At 48.7% G+C, this 21297-nt stretch overlaps 1 protein-coding gene across 4 annotated transcripts in view; it reads right to left on the reverse strand.

Moving 5' to 3' along the window:
* Window positions 1–19925, reverse strand: part of Prmt3 (protein arginine methyltransferase 3) — a 98681-nt gene extending 78756 nt beyond the window's left edge. Inside the window, exons 1-9 of one of the 4 annotated variants that reach the window (XM_008827235.3) lie at window positions 19773–19925; window positions 19569–19692; window positions 18124–18206; window positions 15143–15192; window positions 14472–14574; window positions 13036–13195; window positions 10613–10745; window positions 9860–9904; window positions 6129–6194 (exon numbers count right to left, since the gene is read on the reverse strand). In XM_008827235.3, coding sequence (XP_008825457.1) covers window positions 6129–6194; window positions 9860–9904; window positions 10613–10745; window positions 13036–13195; window positions 14472–14574; window positions 15143–15192; window positions 18124–18206; window positions 19569–19692; window positions 19773–19806 — 798 coding nt within the window. In that variant the 5' untranslated portion in view covers window positions 19807–19925. Of the gene's footprint in view, window positions 1–6128; window positions 6195–9859; window positions 9905–10612; window positions 10746–13035; window positions 13196–14471; window positions 14626–15142; window positions 15193–18123; window positions 18207–19568; window positions 19693–19772 lie in introns of all 4 variants that reach the window. The other 3 variants (XM_029560591.1, XM_008827243.3, XM_029560592.1) reach the window with 3 other exon arrangements.
* Window positions 19926–21297: the final 1372 nt, after the last annotated feature.

The following is a 21297-nucleotide window of genomic DNA, read 5'->3' on the forward strand; positions in this document are numbered from 1 at the left end:
GGTGAGAGAGCAGCAGGGTGTTCATAAACACAATGAAGTGCTACTCAGCCTGAAAAAGGAAGCGAGGTCTGAGACACACTCCTGAATGAAGAGCTTTGGGGCCATTACTGCTACGTGAAGGGAGTCCTGGGACGAGACATGCAGCCTTCTGCAACTACAGCTGGAGGACAGCCCCAGAAAGGAGGCCACTTCCTGGTGATGGTGGGCGGACCCAGAATGAAGGCCACTTCCTGGTACGGAGGGTGGCCCCAGAGTGAAGGCCACTTCCTGGCGACTTCGGATTGAAGCAAGAACCCCAGACATCTCCGTGTAGCATCTCACATCTTCCCCACTTTCTGAAGAGCGGAACGGAAGTGTACCACACCACCCAGGCTCCTCTGATGGAGCAGTGAAGGAGGCTGTACAAGGGCGCCACAAAGGTGGTCCAGGTTCACAGGAACAAATACGTCGTCATGTACTTCAAGCGGGTGCAGTGGAAACAGGCTAAGGCACAACCATGTGTTGGTCACCAGCAAGGTGGCAGTCACCTGGCTAAAACTGGACAAGGATGCTGGAACAGAAAACCAAGTCTCGCCAAGCAGGAAGGGAAAAGGGTAAACATAGGAAGAAACGGGAGATGTGGAATGCAGAGATCTCACACACAACCTCCGATGAAAACGGGCTGGAGAAAAAACACTGTGTGACTCTATGCACAGGCACAGGGACAAGGCGGAAGAGTGATGGACAGGAGCAGAGGGGGGTAGGGGGAGGTACTGATGGCAGTTTCAGCTTCATGAGATGAACAGGGTTCTGGAGGTGGGTGTGTTGATGGCCCAGACATTCTGACTTGTTTACTATACTGAGATGGACAACTAAAATGATTAGGACAGCAAATACTGTTATGTGTTATGTAATGACTACGGAAAAGGGAAGGAGGGATGCTAATAAGGCGTTATCTCCACGAAAAGGCTCTGCACTGAAAGATGAAGGATGTACACTGGAGTTCAACTAAGAGTACTGTTTGAGCCGGGCATGGTGGCACATGCCTTCAATCTCAGCACTCGGGAGGCAGAGGCAGGCAGATCTCTGTGAGTTCCAGGCAAAAATCCAGTGGATAGAAATACAGGAAATAAAAGATATCTAGTAGGGTGGCACGTTTCTGTCATCTTCCCTCCTCTGATATATACTTCTTTTTAAAAGGGAGGCGGGCCCAAAGAGACAGCTCAGTGGTTAAGAGCACTCAATGCTCAATCATGAGGAATGGAGTTTGGATCCTAGCACTCTACCAGCCTAACGCTCTTTGCACACCTGAGTTCTGATCCCAGCACTCTCATAACAAGCCTAATGCGCTTTGCACACGTGAGTTCAGATCCCAGCACTCTCATAACCAGCCTAACACCCTATGCACACCTGCAACCCCAGCTCTGATGGGAGGGGTGCAGACAGGAGTGTCTGCACTTTGCTGGCCTCCAGCCAGCCAAGAAAATGCAAGCCCTCACAGCAGCAGGCCAACACCCTTATTTGGCCTTGGTGCATGCACACACAAGGAAGAGACCACAGAGAACACAGACACATGCAGACACATAAATCTAGGAAAAGGAAGGTTTGGGGTGTTTTGTTTTGCTTTGGAGACAGGTCTCCCTGTAGCCCTAGCTGGTCTGGAACTTGGTATGTAGACTAGCCTCAACCTCACAGATGTCCACCAGCCTCTGACTGCTGAGTGCTGGAATTAAAGGTGGCACCATGCCCAGCCAGCTAGGAATGCTTTGGTTTTTTATTTTTTGCCTGCACATATGTAAGTGCATCATATCATGCAATGCCCACAAAGGCCAGAAGAGAGCATGGGATCCCCTGGAACTGGAGTTAGGGATGGTTGTTAGCTGTCGTGTGGGTGCTTGTAAGAGGAGCCAGTGCTCTTAATCACTAAGTCATCTCTCCAGCCATTAGGAATTTGGTTTTTTGTTTTTTGGGTTTTTTTTTGGTCTTTTTGAGTCAGGGTCTCCCTGTAAGCCCCAGCTGTCCTGGAACTCACTATGTAGACCAGGCTGGCCTTGAACTCACAGAGATCCGCCTGCCTCTGCCTCCCGAGTGCTGGGATTAAAGGCGCGCACCACCACACCAGGCTAGGAATTTGGTTTTTTCAAGGCAATACATATACACTTACAATGTGTAAGCATACTCACATACACACATACTAACATACACACACTTTTTACTTCATCTTCATTTTGCAAATGAGGAAAGTAAACCAGAGAGGGAAAGAAACAGATCCAAAATCCACAGCTGGTAAATCACAGAGCTTCAAACACAGACTTTTCTCCTTCCAGTATCTATACTTGATATTTTTCATTGATTATTTGGGGTTTTTGGTTCCTTTTTGTTTTTTTTTTGAGACAGGATCTCCCTGTAGCACCAGCTGGCCTGGAACCCACTATGCAGACCATGCTGGTGTCAATCTCACAGAGATGAGCCTGCCTCTGCCTCCTGAGTGCTGGGATTAGAGGTCTGTCCCACCATGCCAAGCTTTTCACTCAATTTTAGTAACTGTATCTAGCTGAGAATTTAGTGATTAGATAAAATCTGGCAAAGGAAGTGGTGGGAATAACAGAACAAATTAATGTTATTTCATAAAATGATAGTTGATTTCCTTTTTTTCTGAAAAGGGGAGGGGGCTGGAGAGCTCAGCAGTGTAGAGCACATGCTGCAGAGGACCGAGTTTAGCACCCAGCACCTATGTGAGGAGGCTGTTGGCTCCAGTTCCAGGAACGGATGCCCTCTTCTGAACTCCACAGGCACTGCGTTCATGTACACACAGAGACACAGGCAGACACAGAAATAAAAATAAATCATTAAATAGAAAAAGTAAATGAGCTTATTTGTGACTGTAAGTAAAAGCCAGAAGCATAAACAGGCACCTGACTGGGGATTTCCTCAGTGGACTACAAACAGAACTAATCATGAGTACGCAAAAGAATGACTAAAGTCACCCAAAGTTAAATTAATCTGAACCACCATATGGCCTCCACAGGAGTTTTGAGAATTGAAATATTAAGGAAGGAAGGAAGGAAGGAAGGAGGAGCACTTTTAATTACAAGTATCTGTAAGGAAACCCGTGTGCTTGTGAGGGCAGTGCGCGCCACGGCACATGTGCAGAGGTCCTTACTTTTCCACCTTGTCAGGAGGGTCTCATTCAATGCCCTTCCAGCAGACTCTCTGGCTCAGGGGGTTCTCCCACTCCATCACCCATCTTGCTGCAGGACCAAAAAGGTCACAGACACAGGCTTTGCCTGAGGCACTTGAAATTTAACTTTATCAGCGCATGACGAGGAAGGCGAGGAAGACTACAAAATGAGTAGACACTGTTTCCCATGATTCTTTACAAGGGTATAAGGTACACAATGTTTTTGTTTGGGGGGGAGGGCTCGTGCATGTTCAGATGTGGAGGCATACATGAATGCAGATGGGCCATCCGTGTGTGTGCAAGCATGTGGAGGCCAGAGGATGGTGCTGGGTACCTTATTCCATTGCTCTCCACCTTATACACCGAGGTACGGTCTCACCTGAGCCCAGAACTCGACTATCTGGCTGGTCTGGGCAACCTCTGGCTGGGCCTCTGGCACACCAGGACTACAGGCCTGCTGCCATGGAAACTGGTGTTTTCATGGGTGCTCAGGATCTGAACTCCAGTCCCTAAGCTCCCGTGCTAAGTGCTTTACCCACTGAGCCATCTCTCCAGTCCATACACTTGAAAACAGTGCTGCACCGAAGATGGACACAAACTACAGGGGCCGTGTACAGGGCACAGAACCGCCCACCCTGATGACAGGAATGCTTCTTTCTGAAAGACGTTAATATCCGAACCCCTTTGGTTATTTTCTTGTAAAAGTCTACTCAGAAGGTATGGAAAGAAAACCCTCTAACTCACCTGCTTCCTGTGGTGCTCCTGGCCAGGTGCTGGGAAGGGGCTCCGACAACAGTGGAGGCCACAGAATTCCAGCACAGGAACAATTCCCAAGACCATCTGCAGACCAGGTGCAGGGCAATGTCTGCCTGCCCAGACTCTAAGCTGGCTCCCGACTGGCCAAGCTGATTAGCTTAGGAGGAAAGTGAAACACCACACAAAACTCTGCACAACCGCTGGAGATGCAGAGTGCTTCACTAAAGACAGCCATTTTAGATACATGTATCAAATTCTCTAGCCTGAATGCAAATGAGACCTATGAAAGAATGCTTAGCCTCCATCCCAAAACATAAAACCAAAGAACCAATAATCGTGACTTCAAATTTTCATCATTTATTTGTCTGTGGGGATCATCAACAAGAACAAGCATCACTGTAAACTTTCCGTGACAGGGAGCGCCATCTAAGGGACCCTGAACACCATGTGAACTTCACAGTTTGATCAAGTTAAGAATAAAACACTGCTCTCAGGAAAGAGGTTAGAAAACAGCAAGCCAGGGCTGGAGAGATGGCTCAGTAGTTAAGAGTAATGGCTGCTCTTACAGAAGACCTGAATCAGTTCCCAGCACCCTTATCAAGCAACACATAACCACTTCCTCTTCTGGCCTCTGAGGGCACTGCACACATGTGGGACACAGAGAGGGACACACAACATACACTCAGGCACACACACCTACACATAAAGAGAACAGAAAGCATCCTGGCTCTGCCCAGACAATGGGAAACCAGGAGCTCTCACAGCAAAGGCTTCCACGCCTGCTCCAGTTAAGAGCCAAAGCCCAAGAAGCAACTTTACAGAGACCTTGAAAGCAGAACTGAGAGTCAAAACCTGCTGTTGCCAAAATACATATCCTTGAAAAGGCCCTAGAAGAACATCCCAGGCAGAGGTACTCAAATGGAAGAACTCCAGGCTCTTGACTAAATTAGCAGAAAGAAAATGTGCACATTAGCGTAAGAGGAAGGACTGCCCCACCCAGAGAGTCTTCAATAGTCTTTTAAGTAAGAGGCTGAAAGACAGCTTGCAAACAAAGGCACCTGCCCCCAAGCCCAGTGCCACCCCAGGAGCCCACATGGTGGAAAGAGACTGGACCCTGGCAAGTTGTTCTCTGAGCTCTACCAGTGTTCCCTGGCACATGCACAGTGAAGTGAGGATGGACACAGACACACGTGGACATGGATGGATGGACATATACAGGGCCAGGAAGATGGCTCATGGATCAAGGTACTTGCTGCCAAGCCTGACAACCAGAGTTCAGTTCCTGGAACTCAATAGTAGAAGGAGAGAACCATGCACACTCCATGACACATACATGCCCACCCCACATATACAATAAAACATGTAAAATAAAGCCAGGCATGGTGGTACACGCCTTTAATCCCAGCACTCAGGAGGCAGAGGCAGGGATCTTTGTGAGTTCAAGGCCAGCCTGGTCCACACAGTGAGTTCTAGACCAGCTGGGGCTACAGAGAGACCCTGTCTCAAAAGATATTAAAAAAAAAACAACAAAAAAGTAAAATAAATGAATAAAATGTTATAAAAATTTTAAATAGTAAGACAGCATTAAAACTAATCATAAGATGCCTTTTAAAAAATTTTTCTGACAGGGTCTCCCTAGTCCCAGGCCACCTGGAAGTCACTAGTGAACCAGACTGGCCTCAATCTCAATCTGCCTGCCTCTGCCTCCCAACAGCTGGGATTAAAGGTGTGTGCCACTATGACTGGCATTAAGATATCTCTTAAAGGGTAAATTAATAATGGATTAAACAATGCAGACTAAACTCTAGCTTATATTTCATCCTACTCATTAACGTCTTAAAATTAATAATTTTAACATTTAACAGTCACTGTGAATAATAATAAAGTGTACTTTGACATGGAATTTATCTAATAAACTTGAAATTCTCATAAATTACTATATATATAAAAATACAGTGTAGACAAACCGGATAGGCAGATCAGCTAGGCTCTGCTCCCTGTACCTAATGACTTCCAGCTCTAAAAAGGCCACCGTGAAACACAGTGCCACCAGCAGCTCTGTTATCGGTGCCAGCACCACACAGCATCAGCATCAGAGTCTTCCACAAAACAAAGAGGGTGTGTAAATCTGCGGCTATCGGGCGGATGATGCACAGCGGTCTCCACCGCCCAGGAACGATGAGAAAGGACGGGGGCCAACGTGCGCACTCACCTTATCTTTGAAGATGTGCGGGTTTTGGTATATAAAATCTCTGTAGCTTTCGGTGCGTACTTTGTCCTAGGGTAGAAAGGAAAAGCACGGTGTTTAGAGGGACAGTCTGAGCGGACCGTGAAGTTACCTGCTACGCACCACGCACGTCCTATGCACCACGCACCTCCTATGCACCACGCACCTCCCCTACTACGCACCACGCACCTCCTACTACGCACCACGCACCACTGGTTCCCTCAGCTACGTGCTGCCTGGAGAACCAAGCCTGCTTTGTATTATTAGTGTTTCTCTCAAAGAAAGCAGCAGAGAATAACGGTAACGAAAAGGTGTTTGCTTTTACAGCATGGGGGCTGAAGCAGATGCAGCCACTTCTTAAACTCGGACATCGCTCTTCCCAGAGCCCCACCGTCAGGCCTCCAGTGGGAACGACAACTAACGCTTTCACACAGAGCTCGGGACCTGGAGCCCGGGCTCCCTGCACTGAAGCCACAGCAAACACAGACCGGGGCGGGGTCAGCGCGAGCAAGCCAGCGTGCACGAGCTGCAGCTGCATGTGAAAACCGAACTGCGAGTCTAGAAGAGGCCCGTCAGCACCTGATTCGTGGCGCTCTCGTTTCTGGAAATGCTGGTGGGAGGAAATGGCACCTCCAAGCCTGTAGGCTGAGAACAAATCATTTGAGCCCTGCAGCCCACCGGGCGGGGTCAGCGCGAGCAAGCGAGCGTGCACGAGCTGCAGCTGCATGTGAAAACCGAAGCTGCGAGTCTAGAAGAGGCCCGTCAGCACCTGATTCATGGCGCTCTCGTTTCTGGAAATGCTGGTGGGAGGAAATGGCACCTCCAAGCCTGTAGGCTGAGAACAAATCATTTGAGCCCTGCAGCCCACAGCAGCAGCTGCACGTGAACCGTGGCAAGGCTGGTCCTGGCACCCTCGCACTCACTGGTGACCAGCGCCGCCTGCCCAGGCCAAGACACGCTACCTGCACATGAGGGGCTGAGGCCTCTGCACCAGGAGGAAAGCCGAATACTCCCACCGGGAGAGAAGCTAGCTTTGGGTTTCCCATTTGGGAGAAAACCAGAACCACCCTGTTACCTGTGCACTCCGATTCTGTGGCTTCAATGTTTAAGGAAACTGCTACATCTGTCCTGACCCTATACAGACCTTGTTCTTCCCACAATGAACCACCACTCAGCCATCCACTCACCGCCCACGCAAAATAAAAATGTAACTAATAAAAACAACTCGCCCGAACCCCAAACAAGGCATGCTCCAAAGTTCATGTCCGCTCCTTTCAACTGGATAACCCAACTGGTGCTGCCCATGGGGGAACTGGAGGAGGGAAAGGGGTTGGCTATGACCATGCTTCATTGAATACACACATGAAATTCTCGAAGAGAATTAAAAGCATACTGTTTCATAGACTTTTATTTTTCACACTACACTAAAAGCCATGATTTTTGCTGAAACAATAGGAGTCAGCGAGTGAGCCTCGGTCATAGGCACCACGGATGGGGCCTCACCCGTCAGCCTCCAACCCTCAACCTCCGTCACAGGCACAGCGGCTGGGACTTCACCCGTCAGCCTCGGTCACAGGCACAGGTCACAGGCACAGCAGCTGGGACCTCACCGGTCACTCTGCCTCTCCACTTAATCAGCAGCCCCAACTGCCTTCCTAGCTCCATGCACAGCTGCTCCGCTGAGCTGTGCTCATCCGTGTGGCCTCTGTATATTCATGTGTGTTTTCCTAAGCTGACCAGTGTAAGGAAACCCAAGTACCCACACAGAACATCCTACCTCTAGCAGAGCTCCGGTAGAATGAACTGTTTCTCTAGAAAAACCTACTAACTATAAATATGAAAGCAAATTTTTAAAAACTAGCCTTAAAATTTCTAAGCCAGGCATGGCAGGCCGGCTTGTATTCTCAAAGCGGGGGTTGGGGGTAGTGGTGAGGAAAATCAGGAGTTCAAGGTCATTCTTGACTACTTAGAGAGTACCAGGTCAGCCTAGGCTCCAGGACATCTTGTCTCAAAGAAAACTCTAAGAACAAAACAGAACATAATTCCCAAAACTTTTAAAAAAATACACAAATATGAAACAAATAAGAAAGATCACCTTTCACATCAGCCTATTAAAGCTAAGAAGCAGCAAGGAGCAAAATCAGAGCTCCTTGGAACCAAGGAGTCAGAGCCACTCCTCTGGAGACAGTAATCTGAACAATGGGACTCCAGGAGCGGAGCACTGAGCTGCCCCCAACTGGACACAGTAACACTGTGTTCAATCTGCAGGCTTAGGAAGGTAACAGCAGGGGTCAGCTGCAGAGGCCAGGAGCTGTGTAAGGAAATACTGACATTTCACATCATTAAACCACACGATAACCTGTGACACACGCACACCCAGGGCAAGAGCCCTGGAAAAGAGCACACAGTGATCTAGATCATAGTCAAAACTCTTCCGAAAAAACAGAAAGTGGCAAGGGCTACTTAAAGTTCATGTGACCTATTCTTACCTTTATAATCCAAAATAATTATCTTTACCCTAACTTTAGAAATGAGATCACAAACTTCTTTTATTTAAAACTATAGTCAAAATGTTCACCAAAACAATGGAATTAAAATGTCTGAGACACTGGTGCCTGCCTTTAATCCAAGCACCTGGGAGACCCTGTCTCAAAAAAACCAAAAAAAATAAAAAATAAAAATTAAAAAAAAAAGTGTCTGAGACATGGGGGCTAGAGAGATAGCTCAGTGGTTAAGAACACTGGCTGCTCTTGCAAAAGACCAGGACCCACATGATGGCTAACAACCATCTGACACCCTCTTCTGACCTCTGTGGGCACTGCATGACCCAGGTGCACTTACACACATGCAGGCAGTACGCTCATACACATAGAATGAAAATAATAAACGTTTTTAAAATGTCTGAGACTAAAAAAAAAAGCCTCTATCATATTCTAAAAAGCAAGGCCAGGCTTCCCAATTTACATGAAGAATTGGGCAGGCTTCCAGGAGCAGGTCACACTGGACAGTGCATTTGTGCCAAGAACTGTTCTGGTGAGAGCAAGAGACACGGCCAGCTGTAAGGTGGGCTCACTTTCTAACAGAGCTAAGTACATCAAACAGATCAACAGTGCTTTTCCTACGACCGCTTAAGTCATCTCCGAGAGTGACCACACTGTACCCAGCAAGGGAAACTAAGGCACAGGACTTAATGAGGATGCTTAAGTTATTCTCTCCAGGGAAAGACAGCGCTGCACGCCTGTAGCTGGAGTCCCCAGGCACATCCCAGAGAACATACTGATCGTGTCTGGGCCTCTAGCTACTGACACAGACACACAGTGTCCAGGGCAGCACAGAACACTCAAACAGGCTTTCCCTGGTCACTGCAGGGAGAACACTCCTGTCCACTGGGGCTTTCCGTGACCCGGACCTGCCTGGAGAGTCACAAGCACAGGCACAGAAGGGTGAGGACTGAAGACCGCCCGGGCACAGACGAACTCCTCAGATCAACATTCCAGGCCTCTAGACTGACTTCCACAAAGAGCAGGAGCTCGCCAATCCTCGGCTTGCCAGTGCTGTCCTATGATCTCCAGCGCTGTCACTGCCCGCCAGCCACGACGTCACCAGCTGCGCCAGCGCTGATCAGAGGTCACACGGCACTAGTTGTTCCACTCACTCTCCAAACCTGATACACAGCTGTCCCCGTGCAATGAATGACAGCTGACTGAGAGGCGCACCTGGGGCACGTCTAGTCCTTGAGCTTCCGTTAAACAGAATAGTCTCTGCAGGAGGATTTAGGAAAGGATTTCTATTGACATCTAAAATTCCTAGAGATAAACATCTAAGTGTCAGGAATTTTTATATGTCAGCATTTATTTTATATTAGATTATTTTCAGTTTTACTGAATTAAAAATCTTGCTACTGTAATATATCTTATAGTACCACTACAAAAACTAAAAATAACCAGTTTTGAATATCTGACGTAACCAATTCCTGTAACATCAGTGACCCCACAGGTTATGAGGATTGTGTCATGGAACCTGTGAGGCCCATTTTATTAAACTTTATAACAGAGAATAAACAAAACATAACAGTTTGCTCTAAGTCAGGACTGCGATGGAGACACAGAATCCATTGCTTTCCTTCCATGTCAAAGACAAACAAGCCCTTTAATTCCACCTAGCACGCAGTGGTTCCTGAGACGGCGGAAGCCATCATGTAGTTGTTTTTCCAATGTTCCACTTCAGGGAAAAGGTGACTTCCTAAGAAATACGAGCAACGACTTAAACAGGATTTACAGGGACTTGATGCCTCTGGAATCTTTTCATCTGAATGAAGATCAGTTATTTAAAGACCAAAGAGGTTCAGTTCTTTAAAAAAAAAAAAAAAAAAAAGAGCAGTACCTCTCATACCCCTTGGATGTTAAGTGAAAACCTGCTCTGCTGGGCTCCCCATTTGGTGAGGCGTGCCACCCGTGCGCTGTCCTAACCTTCAGCATCTCCTCGTGTATCCCATAATGCCCATAGGAGCTGAAGTAGACGCCATCTTCATCCTCCAGGTCGGCAATGGCAGGCGTAGATGTTCTGACATCTGTGTTCATCACAAAGTCTTGAGCAAATTGTCTGTAATCAATTTGAAACACACCCTTGAGACAGGTTTGCTGGACCATGAAAGAAGCTGGAGGGGGAGGAGGGGAGGGGTGCGGAACCACCAAGTCACTTTCCAAAGCACCCAACAGCGCCCCCTGCTGGACCTGAAGCAACAGCACCGTCACAACCAGTCCTGAGCACACTTGCAAATCCTAGAGCCTCAGCTGGCTGCCCACCTTGTGGTACCTGTCCATGAGCTAGGAAGGAGACTTGCTCTATTTAAACGTGTCTCCTACTGCTGTGAAATCTTTCTTAGCATCTAAATCAACGAAGCCTATTTTAACTGTGAACATTCTTCAAACTGCATCTCTTGGGAGGCTGAATGGGAGGAAAGTAGCCTCCAGCTGGCTGATTACTAACACACTCAGCACCCCCACCCAGGCTCTCACACTGGCCACACATCAGTGAGCCCCAAGGGGTCCAAGAACAGGAGGAAGAGGGCAGAAGGGAGAAGTGGGGTGGCTATGAGGCCCCTGAGCATAAAAGTCAGAAACAAGGACCAGGAATGCAGACTGACTCTGCTCTCCTCAGGGCAGACATTCTGCCCAGACTCCAACAGACAGCTCACAAAGCTAACAAGCAGAACCTGGGAGGCACATGGACTACCTTGCTGCTGCCCTCCTGACCAGCAGCTCCCCTAAGCAGCTCCCTAGAGAAGCCTGCTGGGAAGAGTGCTAACTCAGTGGGGAGCTGTCCTTGTCTTTCTGGCTCTTTGCTTAAACCACATTTGCATTTTGTTGTTTTGCAGCTTTTTTTTTTTTTTAAAGGCAGGGTCTTCTATAGGCCGAGCTGGCCTGGAATTCACTATGTGGACCAGGCAAGGGATCTGCCTACCTCTGATTCCTGAGTACTAGGCATGCCACCACGCCCAACTACATTTTGATTTTTTTTTAATTTTGATTTTTTTAGTCTTTTAGTGACAGGGTCTCCCTGTAGCTCCAGCTGTCCTAGAGCTCACTATATAGACCAGGCTGGCCTCGAACTCACAAAGATCTGCCTGCCTCTGCCTCCCAAGTACTGGGACTACATTTTGATTTTTTTTTAAACACAAAAATTTCGGAGCTAGAGAGGTGGCTCAGCAATTGAGACTACCGACTACTCTTGCAGAGGACCCAGGTTCAATTCCCAGCACCCACATGGTGGCTAACAACTGTCTGTAACTCCAGTTCCAGGGGATCTGACGCCCTCTACTGACCTATACACTGCACGACACAGGTGCACCTACCTACCTACATGCAAGCAATACACCCATACACATTAAATAAAAATAAATAAAATATTTAAAAAAACACACAAAAATTTCAATATGGTACTTTCCCAAAACCTAAAAAATACTAAGCTTTCCACGTCTGAAAACCTGACAGGAAAATTAAGGTGGGAAAACCAACTACAAACAGAAAAACCGAAAGGTAGGAAACACTGGACGCAAAGACGCTAGCAAGGACGTCAGAGCCATTCCTGCAGCTGCAAACGTAGTTATGAGGGAAGTAAGGGGCTGGAGAGGCGGCTCAGCAGTCAACAGCACTGGCTGCTCTCGCAGAGACCTGGGTTCAATTCCCAGCACCCACATGATGGCTAACCACTGTCTGTAACTCCAGTTCCAGAGGATCCAATGCCTTCTGTTCTCCGTGGGCACTGCATGACACAGGTGCACTTACACACATACATGCAGGCAGTACACGCATACACATAAAAAATAAAATTTTTTTTGTCTTTTTATTTGCTTTTGAGACAGGGTCTCCCTGTAGCCCCAGCAACCCTGGAACTCACTATATAGACCAGGCTGGCCTTGAACTCACAAAGATCCACCTGCCTCTGCCTCCTAATTGCTGGGATTAAAGGTGTGCACCACCACACCCAGAAAGGCTCAGTGGTTAAGGACACTGATTGTTCTTGCAGAAGACCCGGGTTCGAATCCCAGCACCCACATGGCAGCTAACAACTGTCCTAACTCTAGTTCCAGGGGATCCGACAGCCTCTTCTGTCCTCTGCGGACATTGCATGACACGGGTGCACTTACCTACATGCAGGCAGTACATGCATACACATAAAATAAAAATAATAAAATATTTTTTTTAAATAAATAAAGAATACATAAAATAAACATTTACAGTAATCTCTACTCACACTGTGTAAAACACTCCATGTCTGGAACACTCCTGAAACACTGTCTATACCGCAAGTCTACATGGGTGATCTTCCCGGCCACTACCTTCCTTCCCTTCCAGGACCACGCAGCACTGGCTTTGGGTCAGGCCATTACCTCATCCTCTGCAGATCCTCCCGAGCTCTGGCCAAGGCAGCCTCAGCAGACAGCGCCCGCTCCTCCATGCGTTTCAGCTTCTCAACCACAGACGTATTTTCGCTGACCCCATTGGGGTATGAGAAGGGGGCAGACACCGGCTCATACAGGTCTTCTACATCTAAACACAGAATGCTTGCCTGAAGGCTGAGCACCCCACCCCTACCACAGCCCTCCAAGGTTTCAAGGTGGAGGTCCCCCACAGGCTCACGGATGTGAACACCTGGTCCCCAGCTGGGGGCACTATCTGGAAGGCTGTAGAACCTTTAGGAGGTGGAGTCTTGCTACAGGAAATGAGTCCCCAGGAGAAGACCCTGAGGTTTCACAGGGTCCCCAGGCCTCTGATGGGAGATGCAAAGCGAGCAGCTGGCCTCCTGTTCCTGCCACCAGGTCTGGGTTTGGTGTTAGTGCGCTGATGTGGATGCGGTGTTAGTATGTGGACCTGGATGCGGTGTCGGCGCTACGTGGATCTATGTGGGTACAGTGTCGGTGCTATGTGGACCTGGGTGTGGTGTCGGTGCTATGTGGACCTGGGTGCAGTGTCGGTGCTACGTGGATCTATCTGGGTGCAGTGTCGGTGCATGGACCTGGATACAGTGTCAGTGCATGGACCTGGATGCGGTGTCAGTGTGTGGACCTGGATGCAGTGTTAGTGCATAGATCTGTTGGGATTGAGATTATAGTGCAGTTTATGTGGTGCTGAGGATCAAACCCAATCTTAGTGCATGGTAGGCAAGCACTCTATCAACTGAGCTACATCCTCAGCCCCATGACTCAATTTTTCTGTGAAAACCGACTGCCTAATGAGTTCTTTAGAGATTAACCCTCTTATCCATGGAGGAGCATGCTCCAGGACCCACATCAAGATACCTAAAACAAAACCCTAGGCACTGGGTTTCCCTTCCACATACCTTTTATCAAGTTTTAATGTATAAATCAGACAGAGGAAGAGATTACCAACTAACAAATATAACAAGATGCTCTAATAAAAATTATGTGACTAGTCTCTTGAACAGGATTACTTAGGCCTGAGCACTGTGGTGTTGTAACAGTCAGCCCTATAACCAAAACTGCCCGGGGTGTGGGGGCGGGTGAGGGGGGTGGTAAAGCACCACCACGTGGATACTGGACTAAACCACGCTGCACGTCCCAGGGAGACAGCTGGGTGGCACAATATTTCACCATGCTACTCAGTACAGCATGCAACTTATATCTTATGAACTGGTTATTTCCAGAGTTCCCCATTAAGCAATTGACCACAGGTAACCAAACAAAGGCAGGCAAAGCCACCGACCCAGGGGGCTAATGAACATTTTCATAAGCACACGGCCTTCATTCACTTGACCATAGCAAATGGCTATCAGCTAGCTAAAGCAGACGCAGCAGGTTTGTCTTACCAAACTGAAGTAAAAGGTCATCTTCTAACACAGGCTTCAAGTGTTCTTCCCTCTCCCAAGGCACCGGGCTGGACATGGAGTTCATATATTCAACTGTAGGGTTCTGGGCGGGAAGTTCATGGCACATTTTCTCATTACATGTAACAAGTGGGAACTTAAAAAAAAGAAAGCAAGTCTGCACAGCACAAGACTAGACTGTGTTTAGGGAGTTTGTTATTTACCTGCCATTTTAAATGATTTCTATGCAGAGTCTGATTTAGGCGGGACACCACCACAAGTACTCATTTAATTAGGACACCACCACAAGTACTCATTTAATTAGGACAAAGAACAAAGTATTTGAAAAAAAAGAATGCAGCAAGAGTACACAAAGCACTTGGGATTAGACTAGAAGTTAGTTCTGATTTTACAGAGATGCTGTCAGGAGTCCCTTTACCTGCGGCTGGGCTACTCTGCCCAGTACCGACTCAGCTCGGTTAACCCTGCTGTGCTAAGCACGTGGACACTAGAGGTTCACGCTGAGCTCTGTCTTCACAGCCACAATTCCCACAATATGATAAAGACTTCATTTAAAACAGCCCCTCAGATTCCTTTAAATAACTGCTGCAGTGCCAGTCATCATCACACTTCTAAAATTCCTAAATAAAATTATGAACTAATTATCAACTTACCTTAAGTCTAATAAAATTTATTAGTTTAATGTATCCGTAAAATTCAAGTCCTAAAAGGAAAAGAAAAAGATAATTCATGGATTTTAACAGAATGTATTTGTCTAATGATCTGCTCTGCAAATGTTCCTCTAATTAGATATTTCTGACATCTAATACCACTTATATTTTGAATTTTGTGTTAAGAATTAGAAATCATAATTTTGAAAACTTTTTGATATTTTATGAGAAAGAGCCTTACAAAACAAGTTTGAAAATATTTTTATTATGTTTTTTATTTTACTTACTATTATTATATGTGCGTGATGTGGGGAGCAGGGGTGCATGTGCCACAGTGCATCGTGTGGAGGTCTGAGGACAGCTGTGCAGCCAGCGGTCCCCTTCCCAGTTTATGTGGGTTCTGGGGCTAGAACTCAAGTCACCAGGCTTACATGGCAAGTGACTTTACCTTCTGAGTTATCTCACTGACCCTTTTCCTGTATTTCTATAAAAATAAGAAATCAGAGGCTAGAGAAATGGCTCAGTGGTTTAGAATACTAACTGTTCTTGCAAAGGACCCAGGTTTGGTTCCCAGTACCCACATGGCAGCTTAACAACCATCTGTAACTCCTGTTCCAGAGGACCCAACACCCTCTTCAGACCTCCCTGGGCACTGCATGACACAGGTGCACTTATATACATGTAGGCAATACACTCATAAAATAAAAATAATAAATATTAAAAAAAAGGAAATCAACTTTTGGAATTCAAACCTCCTTTATCAGATCAATACACACTAGAAAACCGAGTCCTAGATTTTAGCAAGTATTTGGCATGGAATATTAGAGCTAAAAGCTTATAAATGCCTAACTTAGATGGAAAATACCAATTATAACTTTGCTAAGACACATCATGGACAAAGTCTACTAGCTTCTTAAAAAACATTTTGTGTGTATCGTGTGATGTATGTGTGTCCATGGCATGTGTGGACGTCAGAAGACAACCTCCACAGAAGGGTGTTGGTCCTACCCTTCTAGCTTGGTTAAGGCAGGGTCTCTACTGTTCAGCATGATGTACACCACATCCCAGCCAAGCCCTGCTTTACATGGTGCTGGAGGGCCCCACACTTATACAAGCACTTCCCCTACCCAGGCTTTCCAGCAGCTCTTGCTTAAAGTCACATGATGCAGATCAAAAGGCTGATGAGCTGGTCATAGCATCACAGAGCAGCACATAAGACAAAGGGGAGCAGTGCTGCCCTGTCTGTCGTGAGATGAACTGGTTACTAGTCTCCAGGGGAAACCGGTTACTACTGAGAAATGAGGGGAACTTTACCAGCCCACAAAAAAATCCAGTAATGGAAAGCAGAAAAAAAGTCTGATTCTAATTCAGCTTAGAATGCTTCATCAGGGAGCTGGGGAGATGGTTCAGAGGGAGGACCTGAGTCCAAATCCCTAGCACCCATGTAAAAGCTGGATATTGGGGGCTAGAAAGATGGCTCGGGGTTAAGAGCACTGGCTGCTCTTGTAAGAACCTGGTTTGGTCCCAGCACCCACATGGCTGCTCAAACCTTCTGTGGCTCCAGTTCCAGGGGATCTGATGCCCTCTTCTGGCTCTGTGAGCATTGCACGGCATAGGTGCAGTTACATACATGTAGGCAAAGGCTAAGCATGACTATGTAACCCTAGCACTGGGGGTGTGGAGACAGGCGCATCTTGAGAGCTCACTAGCCAGCCAGCCCAACTGAAACAACGAACTTCGGGTTCAATGACAGATCCCATCTGAAGGCCTCAGGGCAGACAAGCAGGAAAGATACACAGCATCCTGCTGCAGCCTACACACACAGAGAGAGAGAGAGAGAGAGAGAGAGAGAGAGAGAGACAGACAGACAGACAGAGAAAGAGAAAGAGGAGAGGTGGCCAAGTCTAGCATTTCTTTTTCCTTAATAACATCCCTTCTAGCTGTTAAAAGAAACAGAGACCAAAAAATTCGATTCTCTATTTAATTATGGTGAAACTGTATAGTGTTTTCCTACCCACTTAAAGAAGCAGGGGCTTTAATAAGGGAAATATGTTTAAACACAAGCCAACAGAAACCTCAGCTCAGTGTTTACACCACCTTAATGCACCCCACTGCATTTCCCATCTTCTCTAGTACACATTCAACACTCAGCCTTGTAGCTCCTGAGGCTGACTCCACACTCTGATGCTTGTCTACATAGCAACCACCTCCTTTCCTGCGGCTACCGCTACCTCCACCTGAATTCTAACAGGATGAAAAGCCAACCATAGTCTAAGGCATTTTTCTCTCTTTTTAGTTGCTAGTCCATTAGCAGCTTAAACAGAGTGAATTTATCTAGGAGAGTGACCTACTAATCTTTATTTAAAAGAAAGTCATTTGGCCAGTCAATGGTGGCACACTTTTAGTCCCAGGACTAGGGAGGCAGGGGCAGGTGGATCTCTGTGAGATCGAGGCCAGCCTAGTCTACATAGCGAGTGTCAGGCCCTCTGGGGCAACAGGGAGACCTTGTATCAAAAAGACCAACAAAACAAAACAAGAAACCCAACTGTCAAGAGAACGTTTTCTTATGTTGCTGCCCTTTCCTGGCACTGACTTGCACAGAAAATGAAGGGGCTGGGGCGGGAGACGGCTCAGTGGGCACAGCACCTGCTATGCAAGCATGAACCAGAGTTCAGACCCCCAGCACTCACATAAATACCAGGTAGGCTTGGTTGCCCACCTGTACGCTCAGTGCTTGGCGGCAAAGGTAGCTTCCTGGAGCCAGCTGGCTGGTGAGACTATGGCAGTCAGCAGTGAGCTCTGGGTTCAGATGAGAGGTGGAGAACAACAATGGAAAGAGCGATGATGCCAACCTGGGGCCTCCACACACATGTGAACACGTATGTATACGTGTGCCAAAGGAAAAAAAAAATGAAAGGTTTGGAAAATTATAAAATGTAAACCTAAACTTTATAAGCAAAACTGTCTTTATTCTAAGTACTCACCATGCTTATGGACCATGGTATCAATACTGAACTGATGCTCCAACTTACAGTGTGAAAATGTTTCTTCAGCAGATGTGAATAACCTGAAAAAAAAAAAAAATCAAGCGACAGCCTCAGGGAATCACCTCCTGGGACGTCTACATAGTGACCTCACATGAAACGTACACTTAAATACCAACACTGGATTTATCAAAGGCTTTGAGGCAACAGAGCTCCCCGGACACATTTTTCTCTACAGTAACAAAAATCCCCTAGTTGAGCTTTTCTCCTCCTGGGGAACTGGCAAACTGCTTTTACAAATAAAGTGTACTGTGTAACTGCATGGCTGGCACAGTTCCAGTGCCAGGATCCAAGTGCATGGATTCCCCAGCACCTCCTTTCTTACGACCTACAAAGCTGAAGGACATGGGGAATACAGAGATACCAAGCACCTTGTGCACCTAGTGCCACCACGGACATGTGGGTCCCCACAGCCTGTCACGGGGCCCTGCACCACACATGCTCAATTCTACTTCATGCTACTGTAGGGCCTGCTCACTCCTCTGTCAGGAAGTACTTGAGGGAACACTAGTGCCACCAGCTAGCACAGCCCAGAACTGGGGAGGAGGCAGCAGGTCTATGTGGCAGCACTGGCCAGTGTTAACCGGGCCTCTTTCAGGCCCACACCACCCATCAGTTTCTTGAGACAAAGATGCTGAATTAAGTGGAAAGAACGTGTGTTCTGGGAATACAAACCACGACTTTGTGGCCTTGAACAAGTCAAGTCTCTCTGGATTTTTTTTTTCTTTTTTCATTTTTTTTGGTCTTTTTGAGACAGGGTCTCCCTGCAGCTGACCTGGAACTAGCTATGTAGGCCAAGCTGGCCTTGAACTCACATAGATCTGCCTGTCTCTGTCTCCTGAATGCTGGAATTAAAGGCGTGCGCCACCACGCCCAGCTGTCAAGTCTCTTTTGACCTACGTCAAAAAGCATCAATTCTTTCCTTAACTAGGGAAAGCGACCTAGGAGTTTAAATGGCTCACACGGGACTGTTACACCCGGAAGCACGCTGGTCCGACTACAGGAGACGTGGAAGGGCTCTTGGGGGCCGTGTGGCCCACCAGGAACAGGCCCAGAACCACTGTCGGTGTCTTCACAGGGCCGTCCCGGACTTGGGCGCAGGCAGGTGCGCAGACCAGAAGCTGGGTTCGTTCCAGTTAGGGTCGGGCTAGGTGGCCGGGGGCGGCGTGGAACTCGTGGCCACTCTCCTGCTTCAGCCTCCAGGGTGCCGGGCTCCAGGCCTGGCTGAGAGCCCGTCGTTCCTGCAGCTCCCGGAGGCCGGTGCACCGCAGATCTGGACTCCTGGAGCGACCGGAGGCGGGAGACCGCGCGCAGCAGGGGAGCAGCCCCCGAGCACGTGGGTCCAGCGGCTCCCGCTCGCCGCCCTGGCCCGGCTCCCCACGAACCTGTCGCAGAACAGGCAGGGCGTGTGCCGCCGGTCGTGCGTGGGCTCTGCGTCCGCGTCCTCCCAGCCCGCCTCGTCGCCGCTGTCCGACAGCTCCGGGGGCTCCGGCTCCTGCTCGCCGCGGCCTGCGGGACACAGCGTCAGCCGGGCCCGGAACCCAGCCCGCCCCGCGCCCCCGACCCCGGTCCCCGCCCGCAGAACCCACCTCGCCCACCCGGGCCCGCCGCCAGCGAGCACATGGTCGCGTCCGAACACGCGCGGGCACGAGTGCGCGCCGCCGGGAGCGGGCGTTCCGGGGACGCCGAGCGGGGAGCGCTTCCGGGTCACGTGGGTGCGTGGGCGGGGCGACGGCTGGCCCCGCCTCCTCCGCGGATGCGGCGCGTGCGCGCTAGGAGGGCCGAGGGTGGTGTGCTCGGACGTGACGGAGGAGGTATGTTCTCGCAGGCCGTGTCCGAGCTGCAGGTCCGACACCCAGAGGCCCCGCAGTGGGGCGCCGCGGCCCCCGAGCGCCCCTCGTTCCTGGGGTGCATCCAGAGCGGAGCCGCCTACCTCGGCGGCCATCACGGGGAAGAGGCGGGACCTGCCGCGGCGCCCCCTGGCGGCCGAGGCGGACAGTGCAGCCGACAGTCCAGGGCCTTGCAGTGCAGAGGGAGTACCGTGGAGGCCCAAGTTTCCGCTGACCCATGTGCAGGCAGTGTGCGCACTGGTGAGGCCAACCGGGCCAACCTCCCACAGGGCTTTAAAGTGGCAAACTGAGGGCTGGAGAGATGGCTCAGCGGTGAAGGCACTGGCTGCGCTTGCATAAGACCCGGGTTCTAGTCCCAGCACCCACATGGCAGCTAACAACCGTCCATAACTCCAGTTCCAGGGGATCCGACATCCTCCTCTGACCTCCACAGCACTGCACAACACGGGTGCACTTACACACATGTAGGCAGTACACTCCTACACATAAAATCAAAATAGAAATAATTTTTTTTTTAAAAGGAAAAAGAGTATATGGGTGTAAAGTGCTTAGGGAACAGGGACGTGTGGTATCTTCAAGAGGATGCTATTGGATGTGCTGAGCGGCATCTGGCTGCTGTGGTTCGGGGCGGGGAGAATGCCCATTCCCACCCTCAGGCTGCCTCTCCTAGCTACCCATAGACTTCCCTCAGGTGGGTGGACAGCAGTAATTTGGGGTAGGTGATAACTCAGGCTGCAATCCGAGACTTTGCTGGTGCACCCTTGTGGACGTGGGCTGGATAGTGCCTGACTCTCCACCTGCGCACCCCTGAGCCCTGGTGTGCTCTGATCAGTGGTGCTCCACGGTGGGCGGGCAGTCCTCTCCAGGACCACAGCTTTTCTCTCGGCGCCATTCCTAACATAGGCTCTGAGAGTCCAGGAATAGCTGGCTTCTTCCAGAGCAGATACGGTGGCTCACCTCCCTCTCCTCTCTTTTCCTTCTTTCCCACAATACTATCCCATAATGATTACTTTTATTTCTCTGGCACATACTACAGTCTAACCTGAAACATACAGGAAACTCCTCAGTTATTAACGTCTGCTGCTCCCTTACATTCTAGGACATGGGCAGAGTAGGTGCTGACTCCTATGTCTGGACTGCTAATTTATCACCATCTTGATAAGGACTTGCTGAATAAATTAATGAATCCAGGGCCTTTCTGTACCTGGGCCCATCCAACTTTCCATTTCTAAACTCTGCACAAAGGTCCATTGGCAAAACTCAG

This window comes from Nannospalax galili, unplaced genomic scaffold, assembly GCF_000622305.1.
Source record: "Nannospalax galili isolate Female #2095 unplaced genomic scaffold, S.galili_v1.0 scaffold310, whole genome shotgun sequence".
In the NCBI taxonomy this organism is placed as follows: domain Eukaryota; kingdom Metazoa; phylum Chordata; class Mammalia; order Rodentia; family Spalacidae; genus Nannospalax; species Nannospalax galili.